General features: G+C 56.9%; 1 protein-coding gene across 1 annotated transcript; it reads left to right on the forward strand.

The window, feature by feature from the left end:
- The first annotated feature begins 2,127 nt into the window (after nucleotides 1–2,127).
- DGCR6L (DiGeorge syndrome critical region gene 6 like) lies at nucleotides 2,128–6,771 on the forward strand. Its single transcript, XM_027847534.1, has 5 exons — nucleotides 2,128–2,244; nucleotides 2,335–2,495; nucleotides 2,639–2,739; nucleotides 3,943–4,083; nucleotides 5,222–6,771. The coding sequence occupies exons 1-5, from the start codon at nucleotides 2,135–2,137 to the stop codon at nucleotides 5,303–5,305; spliced, it is 597 nt and encodes a 198-aa protein (XP_027703335.1). The 5' UTR covers nucleotides 2,128–2,134; the 3' UTR covers nucleotides 5,306–6,771.
- The last annotated feature ends 3,559 nt before the right edge of the window (nucleotides 6,772–10,330 follow it).

The following is a 10,330-nucleotide window of genomic DNA, read 5'->3' on the forward strand; positions in this document are numbered from 1 at the left end:
CTTCCTTCCTTCCTTCCTTCCTTCCTTCCTTCCTTCCTTCCTTCCTTCCTTCCTTCCTTCTCTCCTTTCCTTCCTTCCTTCCTAGACTCTGGAAGAGACTGAAAACTTGGCCCAATTCTGCTTCACTTAAATCCAAATCACGGGCCAGTCAAGACATCACCTCATGGTGTCACTGATCCTCTTCTAGAATGACAGCAAGCAAGGGGTTGCTGATGGACACTTCCTGGCTCTGTGACCCTGGGCAAGCCACTCCACCTCTGTCTGCTTCAATTTCCTCATCTGTAAAATGGGGATAATAACAGCATTTACTTCCAGGGTTGTTAGGAGGATCAAACGAGATAAATTTGTAAATCACTTTGTGAGCCTTAAAAGTTCTGTGTAAATATTCGATATTATTGTTAGAAGTCACAGGAAGGGGTCCAAGCACACTCAGCCCATCACCCCAGTTACATTGCACACTGGAACCTAACAACAGGTCTCTGAATTAGAGGTGCAGCTGTGATTAGTCCCATTTTACAGCTGGGAGCCCCGAGGCCCAGAGAGGGCAAGTCACTTGTCCAAGGCCACGCTGCGAAGTGGCCAAGCCAGGACTTCTGATTCCCACTTCAGAGCCCTCTCCACGCGCTGGCTGAACAAGGAATAATTAAAAACACCTGTGTTAGAACTGGTGAGAATGCACGCCCGGCCGGCCCAGAAACACAGCCGGCAGGGGACGAGGCCTGGGCAAAGGCACCAGGGAAACTGAAAAGTGGGGGTGGGCGGTGAGGATCCCATGCTTGCACGCAGCTCAGAGAAGCAAGGAAAACGGAGTCCCCAGGGAGCTCCCACCTCTGCTCCTGGATCGCGGCCCCTGGCCTGCCCAGTGCCAGCCTCGCTCTGCAGCCAGAGGCGTCAGCCTAGCTCGGCACCAGCCCCAGCCCCAGCTGCCATCTTTGGGCGGGGAGGGCATGTCCTGGCAGAGCCCAGGCCGGGGGCGAGGGGTGGCAGGAACCACTTTTTGCATTTTTTATTTTTATTTTTATTTTATTCCCCAGTGCTTAGAACGGTGCCTGGCACACAGTGGGCACTTAATATGTTTTCTGACTTAATCTGACTGTTCAAGGACAGGTTGGACCAGATGCCCTCTGAGGTCCCGAGTTAGAAAGCCAGGGTCAAATCCCGACTTTGGTGATCCTGGGCAAGTCCCTGCCCAGCTTCCAGACTCAGTTTCCCCTCTGTAAAATGGGGAGAATACCTCTGAGGGCGGTTGCCGGGGCTCCCCCGACTCCCAGGGTTTGCTTTCATGTGCACTGACCCATCCTTCCCCTCTTCTCCCCATCACAAACGACTTCATCATCTGGCTCGTGATGACACACTGCTCCCCTGCCGGCGATTCTCCAGACATGATGCTCCATCTCCCATCTCCGGGCCTTTGCCCTGGCCGTCCTCCATGCCCGGAATGCCCTCCCTGCTCATCTTTGTTGTGGTTTCAGTCGTGCCAGGCTCTTCGTGACCCACTGGGGGTTTTCTTGGCACAGGTGCTGGAGCGGTTTGCCATTTCGTTCTCCAGCTCGTCTTACAGATGAGGGCACTGAAGCCAACAGGGTGAAGCGAGTTGCCCAGGGTCACCCAGCCTGCCTCCAGGGCCGGCGCTCTGCGCACCATGGCGCCACCTAGCGGCCCCTCGTCAACGCTCCCAGGAAATCGCTTCGCACTTGATATTTTTGTGCTCGAGGAATGTAAGTTCCTCGAGGGCCGCCCCGCCCCGCACACAGTAAGTGCTCAGCACCTTTAGTAAATTACGGCCTTCTCCGGCTCCTAGAAGGAAGCTGGGAGGCGGGCAGGGGGCGGGGCCTCGGGGAAGAGGCGGGCTCTAACTGCCGAGGGCGGGTTGGTGCGGGCTAGGAGGGGTGGAGCCGCTCCTTTGCGGAGCTGCGGCTGCGCAAAAGGGCTCCAAGCTTCCCGAGTACGGGCAGGGAGAGGGGCAGCCTGTTTGTGGGCCCGCGCCTGCGCAGAAGGCTACGGAGGCGGCGGGGCAGTGCCGCGCAGCCGCAGGCGGACCCGAACCCTCTTGAGAGGAGGCGGGGCAGCCTCGCTGTGGCGCTGCGCCTGCGCAGTGATGCGCGCGGCTCGCGCCGGGCCCTCGACCGTCGCCATGGAGCGCTACGCCGGGGGTTACGAGGAGGCGGCGGATGGCGCCCGGCAGCAGGAGCGGCACTACCAGCTGCTGTCGGCGCTGCAGGGGCTCGTCAAGGAGCTGCCCAGGTGAGCGCGGGCCCGACCTCCGAGCCCAGAGCCGAGGCCCTCCAGAGCTCGGCCTCTGACCCCGCTCTTGCGGCCTGTTCTCCCCCGCAGCTCCTTCCAGCAGCGTTTGTCCCACGCCACCCTCAGCGACCTGGCCCTGGTGCTGATCGACGGCACGGTGTTTGAGATCGTTCAGGGGCTGCTGGAAATCCAGCACCTCACCGAGAAGAGCCTGTACAACCAGCGGCTCAAGCTGCAGAGCGAGCACCGAGGCGAGCGGCCGGGCCGGCCGGGCCGGGGGTGGGGTGGGGGCGGGGCGTCCTTCCCTGGCTCTTCCCTGGCCCCTCCCCCCCCGGGGCTTCACCGGCCGGGGCACCGGCCTGACCCCGGCCCTCGGCCTCTCTTCCTCCCGCAGTGCTCAAGCAGACCCTGCTGACCAAACACAAGGAGGCCCAGCAGGCCTGCCGGCCGCACAACCTGCCCCTGCTGCGGGCGGCCCAGCAGCGCGAGCAGGAGGTGAGCGGCCTGCGAGGACAGGGCGGGTCCAGGCCGCTTCTGGAACCCCACGGGGTTCCGGACTGTTGTGGGTCGTGGTGGGAGGGGTCCGGAGCGGGGTCACATCCCATTTCGGTTCCTTCTTCTGCCACCAGCATGTGGTGGGACCTTCCCTCCCTGGGCCTCGACCTCCCCATCTGTACGACTTGGAAGGTCCTGCCTGGCCTGGGCAGTCATCTACGTGCAGTTTGATTGGGTTCCCTGCCCTCCCCCGTCCTTCCTGGGCTCAGAGCCATTGGGCCCGGCTGCATCCGGCCGCCTTTTCACCGGTCAGTGACTTCTCTGACCCTGCAGGCCCACTTCGGGGGGCCCTTCTCGAGCCCGGCTCGCGGCAGGGGGCTGCTGAGGGGCTCTCCCGGCCTCAGCCCGCGGCAGGGGGTGCTTTGGAGGGGGCCAGGCCCGCCTTCACTTCCTCACTTTGCTAGCGGGTCTGTGAGGGTAAAGATGAGAGAAGACTGGGGGCGGGGGTAGGGAGGGGTTGTCCACAAGCCAAGGAAGGAAAGAGTTTTGTGGGTTTTTTTGCCCAGTGGAGAAGCCTGTGAAGGAGCTTGGGGTGCTTGGAAGGGAGTCTGTGTGTGGCCTCAGCCCCTTACTTGACTGAATCCCAGAGAGGCGACTTGTCTGAGGTCACCCAGGACTTCAGTTCTTCCACTGGGATCTGCGGCCTTCTGTACCCAAGGCCAGCCCGTGAGCCGCTCTCCTCCTCTCTCGGCCCCTTCCCAGGCTCGAGCTCCAGTGTAAGAGTTACAGCGGGGAGGGGAGATGTGGTCATGCGGCTGAGCTCCCTCTGCTCTCCAGCGTGCTTGGAGGCGGGCCCTGGGCTCTGCCCCTCATTGCCTGGTCCTCCTTCATCACTGATGATGCCCGGCGTGGTGGAGAGAGGTCCACAAGCCTGGGCTGATCAGGCTCCGCGCCCCTGCACAGAGCTGGGTCCTGGGGCCGGGCTGGAGGAATTGAGGTGTCTGGGTCAGCAGGGCCTTTGTTTACACCCGAGGCAGCTGGGCCCGGAGTCCAGCTGGGTGAGCAGGGCAGGGCATGTTGCCTCTCTTTGGGCCTCAGTTTCCTCATTTGCAAATCCCCTTTGTTGTGATGTGGTTGTCAACTGCAGGGGGCACTGTCGGGTTCCCAACTTCTTGCCCTCACCCACATCTTCCTCTTACGTAGGCTGTGGAGCATCGCATTAGAGAGGAGCAGCAGATGATGGATGAGAAAATCGTGCTGGAATTGGACCAGAAAGTGGTGGATCAGCAGAGCACCCTGGAGAAAGCCGGCGTCACAGGCTTTTATGTCACCACGAACCCCCAGGTCAGGGCCGAGGGGCGGGCTTTGGGCGGGCCTCCTCTCTTCTTAGGGGCACGTTGCTTGCCTTCAGCCTCTGCTGTCTCCTTTTCACCAGGAGAGACAACACGGCAGAGTGCCAAGGCCTGGGTTTGAATCCTGCCTCTGCCCTTGCCTGGTACTGTAACCTGGGACTGAGGGCCTCGTGTCTCTAGCACCTTCAGGAAGAGGGCAGAGGCAGCTGTTGGTGCAGTGGTTAGCTCACTGGGCCCAGACATTTCTCTTTATGCACTGTAAGGGCCCCGAGAGCAGAGAGGCGGGAGGCTGGAGGCTTGGTTCATCCTCGGGTCCGGCTCCTTAGAACAGGGCCTTCCTGGTGGATACTGGGTGCTTGAAATGTTGGTTGAGTTTGGGTATTGTCTTAGACTAGTGTGATGGCCTGGCTCCAGCACATGAATGAGGACAGTAATATTTGATATCTCTAGGTCATGGGTGAGTTTATAGGATGCTACTTTTTTTTTTTTCTAAGTAAAAATTGTATTGATGCTGTTTGAGGCAGCTGTGGATAGAGGCCAGTTGGGCCTGGAATCTGGAAGACCTGAGTTCAAATATGGCCTCTGCACTTAATAGTTGTGTGACCCTAAGCAAGTCACGTCACCTCTGTCTGCCTCAATTTCTCCAACTATAACGTGAAGGTAACGGCACCTAGTTTCTAGGGTAGTTGTGAGGATCAAATGAGATCCCATTTGTAGAGTGCTTGACACTGTGCCTGACACATAGTGAACAAGTTCACTCAATAAATCCTCCCTTCCTTCCTCCCTCCCTCCCTCCCTCCCTTCTTTCCTCCCTTTCTTCCTTTCTGTATTTTGACATAGCTTAGATGGGAGGTGTCAAGCTCCCTGTCCCCACCAGATTAAAACGTAATTGAAAATGTTTAACAAAATGAATATAAATGCAGCACAGCGCAGATGGTGTTAGTTTGTGCTCTTCTAAGCTGATGAAGGCCTCAGGAGTCCAGTCCCGTTGAGTTGGAGAACCCCGCCTCCCGTTTCTTCGTACCAAATCCTTGCCAGAAACTGGGTGTTCTTGGTCCCCCTGCTGGACACAGGAAGGGACTGTGGCCTAATGTCCGCCTTGACGTGCTGCTTGTTTCTCTCACTGACAGGAACTGACTCTGCAGATGAATTTACTGGAGCTGATTCGGAAACTGCAGCAGCGGGGATACCAGCCTGGAAAGCCCTTCCCCTGAGCGCGGCCCGGGCACCTGAACCGGCCTCAGTGGCCTCTCTGCCCGTCTCCCACCTCAGCAGGGATTCCTTGGCCTTTTCCTTCCAGGAGATGTCGGGCAGGCAGCTTCCTGGGGCAAGACCGCCTGCATTTCCTGGGGTGGGGGGTTTCCAGTTAAAATCTAAGCTTGGAGAGGGGCACCCCTGGTGACATCTTTCTGTGGTGGTCATCTTGGAAAGAGCCTCCAGCAGTGGCCTCTGGCCCCTTGACAGTGTTGGCAGCGAGGGGGCAGCTCTCATGGTGGCCTCCCTGCTGCTTCTGGTGCGCTAGAGCAAGGAAAGATGAGGGGAGTGGGCCATGTGGGCCTGGGTCTCTTGTCAGCGTCCTGCCCCTCAGAGGCCGGCCAGCCCTTTGTCGAGGCCTCTATTGTGGGGACGCTGGCTCCCCCCCCCAGCTCTCCTTGACCATCCAGAGCCGAGCCCAGCCCACTGCACACGGGAGTGCTGGGGCTGAATCTCTGCTCTGATAGCCTAGCTGTGTGACCTTGGCCAAGTCTTGTCCCTTGTTTCCTTATCTTTAAGATGGGCCTAGTTTTATTTTCATTGCCCACTGGAGAAGCAACTGAGGACAGAGAACCAGCATGAATCAGGATGACCAGGGTTCAGGGCCCCCCATCTTGGGCCAGATGTGTCTCAGTGCACGCCCCTCCCCAAATGCCCGACTGACACTCAGGACGCCAGTGTGAGCCTTGAGCCGGTAACTGATTTCAGAAGTCCCCTCCACCAAGGCAGACCCCTGGTGGACTCAGATGAGGCTGGGGCAACACAGTAGGGGCTGCCTTTCCTTTGAAGCTCTTTGCTCACACCCACCTTGGGAGGTCTGGCCTGGGAGTGTTGCTCTTTTTCTTGAGGGAGAAACAGACTTGGGTGAAGTGACTTGCCCCCAGGGTCGCACTTAGCCAGAGTCTGAGTCCTGGAGGGTTTGCCCAGGCCAGAGAAGGAAGGGCATTGGTGACCTGGGGCTCCTGGGCTTCTCCTGGTTGACCCTTCCCAGTATTTGTCCCCTCCCCCAGCCTGCTGGTTAGCAGAAGTCACCCCGCCCCCTTTGATCCAGCCCCTTGGCTAGTCCGCTTCTAATTAGTAACATAATTGACGTTGCTCATTAGTGTGGAGCTAACGTTGGAACTGCGCAGAGAAGGTTGGCCTGGCCCTGTGCTCGGGTGACACGCAAGCTTGTGAAATGTTCCACATTTTAAATATCTACTACATATGAATATACATATATATATATATATATATATATATACACATGTGTCTATTTGTGTATATATGTATATGTGTATATGTGTGTGTATATCTGTCTGTCTTGCCTTTCCCCTTCTTTTAGATTGTGAGTTTCGGGAGGGCAGGACCCGGGTCTTAGCACTCTTCCACCATGTGCTGTGTTTTTCAATGATTGTTTACTGAATAAATGGATGAATTTGAGTCATGGCCCGGGGCCCCTCACAGGGCCCAGCCAGCTGGTTGCCTGCCTGTCCTCTTGTCACCCCCCACGCTCTCAGCCTGGCCAGGGGAGGGGTCCCGGGTCCCAAAGGCTCCCACTGTCCGGATCTCCTTGGGTCACCGTCCAGCAGCCATTGGCCTTTTTCCCTGGGAGCCTTTGAAGGGGAAAGGACCCAGCCCTGGAACGCAGGCCTCCCTTCTGGTCACAAGTTCTGTGGCCAAGCCGTCGCTTTGGTTTTTTATTTTATCATTTATTTGTGAGGCAATTGGGGTTAAGTGACTTGCCCAGGGTCACACAGCTAGTAAGTGTCGACTGTCTGAGGCCGGATAGGAAGAACTCGAGTCCTCCTGACTCCTGGGCTGGTGCTCTATTCACTGTGCCACCTAGCTGGCCCACCTTTTGTTTTTTAAAAAATGAATGTAGCCATCAGCAAGACTAAACTACTTTTATGAAGTCATTACAAAATGTTACATGACCTCATTAAAAAATGATGCATTTTGGTTTTTACCTCCCAGGAAGCACTGCCCTCTTCCTCCTCCTGAGCACTGAAACTTTCACTCTGACAAAGAAAAATGGTTAAGGCACAGGCAGCCAGGGTGGTGACTGACAGCCAGCCTGCAGCCTTCTGTAGCCATAGTCCTCCCCTCGGCTGATACATAAGCCCTTGGGGGAGCTCGGCAGCCGGCAGCATTGGGTCCTCCAGGCAGCGCTGTCCTGTGATTTCACTGGCACCTGTTGCACCTGCGCTGAGCAGCCTGGGGCCGCAGTAAGTGATTCGGTCAGGCTCAGAGGTGGGTCTGTCCTGGCTGCGATGTGACGTTGCTCGTTGCCACCCAGGCCACTCACAGGGCGTTTGCCTGCTCTGCCATTTAAGTCACAGCTGTGGTCCAGGCCATGTTTTGTAGATACTAAGAGGTCCTGAGTTCAAATCTTGCCTTATCCACTTAGCGGTCACTGCACCCCTCTGCCTCAGTTTCTTCATCTGTAAAATGGGGATAATAGCAATCCTCCCAGAGTTGTGAGGATTAAATGAAGTAACAGGTGTAAAGTGCTTTGCAAACCTTCAGGTGCTCTGTAAATGCTAACTTCTTACCAAATATTTATTGGCTTGGCATCTCGCCCCTTCCAGCTTCTCCCCCTGCTGACCAACCCTCCCCTTACACCCACGAGGCTACAAGGGCGGTGGGCACACTCATTTCTCACGGCTGCCTTTAGCTCCTTGGCTCCCATCCCGCAGGGGCTTTCTCTTTTGAGGGCCCTGAAAGCCCCACAACCCATGGGTGAGGCTGTCAGCCTCCTGGTCACCCTGAGTGGTGGGCTTAGTCTTCTGTGGTTCCTGCCATCATCTGCGATGGGGACATCAGCTGCCTCACGAGGGTCCGCTCCTTGCAGTGCCCGCATCTACCTACCTCAGTGATGCCTCAAAGCCAGGCTCTGGGGGTAGTAGGGGTGGCAGGGCTGGGGCCTGCCACCGTGGGGTGTATTTTGGGGTGGGCACTCCTAAGGGCGCATTAGCACCAGGGATACTGCATCCCTGCCCCTCCCGTCCAGACACCAAAGGATGGGGGAGTGTCTGTGTGTGAAGGGGCTTCTGCTAGGGCTCAGCCCAGGGCAGGATCAGGGCTTGGAAGGTGCCTGGGATCGCAGGACTCAGCCTGGGAAGGTTCGAGGGCTCAGGCCAGGGGGGATTCGGGGCCCGCCCGGGCCTGGGTCAGAGCTCTGGCTCGCATGAGACTAACTTGAGCTTCTCCCGTCTCTCCCAGGAGGTGGCGCTGCCTCCCAGCTCCTGGCTGCTCCTGCCACCCCGCTAGGCGGAAGCCAAGTGCTTGCATCCCTCAGTGAGGAGCCAACTTGCTCACCGAGCCAGCCGAGAGCTCCCTCCACGCACATGCCATCCCACCTCAGCCCCTCTGAAGGACTGCCAACGGCAGGGGGAGGGGGCGGCCCTCAATCCTGTCCTCTTCTGTGTAGCGCACCCTGTCTCCATCACCCTCCCGCCTCCCCTCTGCTTCCAGCCACCAGTGCCTTTCCACGGAGGGAGGTGGCTGCAGTCCACCAGCACCATTCTTGTTCCTGTGATCTCCCCGCTTCCAGGCCCTTCCCTGACCTTGGAGACTTTAGGACCCGGCTTGGGTCCAGGCTGGCAGGGATGGCAGCCTGGCCTCCCAATTCCTGAGCAGTTTCAATGATCTTTCCCCTTACTCCCCGGAGCCCCACCCCATCCCAGCCATGTCTCAGACTCCTCGTCTCTGGACAGCAGTCCCTCCACAATTGTCCTCGCTCTCTCCCTCAAGCATCACCTACTCTGCCTCCACGGTACCGTCTCGTCCTTTGACTATTCCTGTCCTTTTAGTTCTGCTCTGCCTTGACTAATGTCCATGCCCAGCCTTGAACAGCGGCTCAGTGCCGTAAAAGCATTGGCTGCAAAGGGGAGGGCCTGGAGGGGTGATTCTGGGACCCTAGATGGCCCCTCTGGGAAAGAGGCAGGCTTCCAGACACCACGGTTCAATGTCCCCTGCGGTGCTGGGCCGCAGGATGCATCTCAGTGTTCAGGGTCTTAGTTTGGTACTGAGATTTTATGGGTAAGGTCAGGGTGAGGGTTCAGTCTGGTCGGTGATCAGGCTTCCGTCTATGGTCAAGGTTAGAATCAGGGCATTCTGGGATCAGGGTCAAGGCTTCATTTCTGCCCTTTATTTTCCATTCTCCCCCAATGGGTTTCTGTGTTCTCATTCCCCCACCTTGGAGGGAGCTTTCACAAAACCGGGAGGCTTTGTCTATGTGTCTATGTGGGCCTCAGTTTTCCTGTCTGTAAAAATAACACCCATCTAGTGTCCAGAGTCTCCAAGGCTCAAACTAATGGCAGATGGAAAGTGCCTGGAAATCTGAGTTCTCTTAGACAGAATACTTGTGCGCACACACACACACACACACACACACACACACACACACACACAAGAACATATGGAGACTCAGGAAGAGATATACAGATGCACAGACACATAGACATCCTGGTACATATGAAGACACCCAAACACGTAGATTTATTCAGACACACATGTATGGACACACACAAGAACATATGCTTACACACGCAGGCGCCCATGGAGTCATACACATGCAAACGGACACACACTTAGAAACCCAGACACAGACTCCGTCAGACATGCACAGACACACACAGACACGCACAGACACACACACCTCCAGGCACATACGTGCAGACTCAGAGAGGAACATAGTGACACCAAGAGGCACGCAGATCCCCCACCCCAGCATGCACTCTTGGCGTCTCTGACAAGAGGAGCAACCATGAGCAGATGAGCCCTAATGGCATCCACCCCAGGAGAATGTCAGAGCTAAAAATAACAACAGACACTTATTCACTACAGACATTCTTGTTCCCATTTTATGGGCAATGAAACTGAGGGCCGGGAAAACTAAGTGACTTGTCCAGGACCACACAGCAGCTAAGAGTTGGAGGAGGGTGTGAGCCCAGGCTTTCCTGACTCCAACTTCACCCCACTCTCCAATGCTCTATCCAATT

Source organism: Vombatus ursinus, unplaced genomic scaffold (assembly GCF_900497805.2).
Source record: "Vombatus ursinus unplaced genomic scaffold, bare-nosed wombat genome assembly UNPS02015411.1, whole genome shotgun sequence".
Lineage (NCBI taxonomy): Eukaryota > Metazoa > Chordata > Mammalia > Diprotodontia > Vombatidae > Vombatus > Vombatus ursinus.

What these genes read in the sequence shown, in the direction of transcription:
- DGCR6L (XM_027847534.1), top strand. Translation starts at nt 2,135, where the DNA reads ATGGAGCGCTACGCCGGGGGTTACGAGGAGGCGGCGGATGGCGCCCGG. An exon ending in CTCGTCAAGGAGCTGCCCAG is followed by an intron (nt 2,245 to 2,334) that starts GTGAGCGCGGGC and finishes TCTCCCCCGCAG; the next exon opens with CTCCTTCCAGCAGCGTTTGT. An exon ending in CCCAGCAGCGCGAGCAGGAG is followed by an intron (nt 2,740 to 3,942) that starts GTGAGCGGCCTG and finishes CCTCTTACGTAG; the next exon opens with GCTGTGGAGCATCGCATTAG.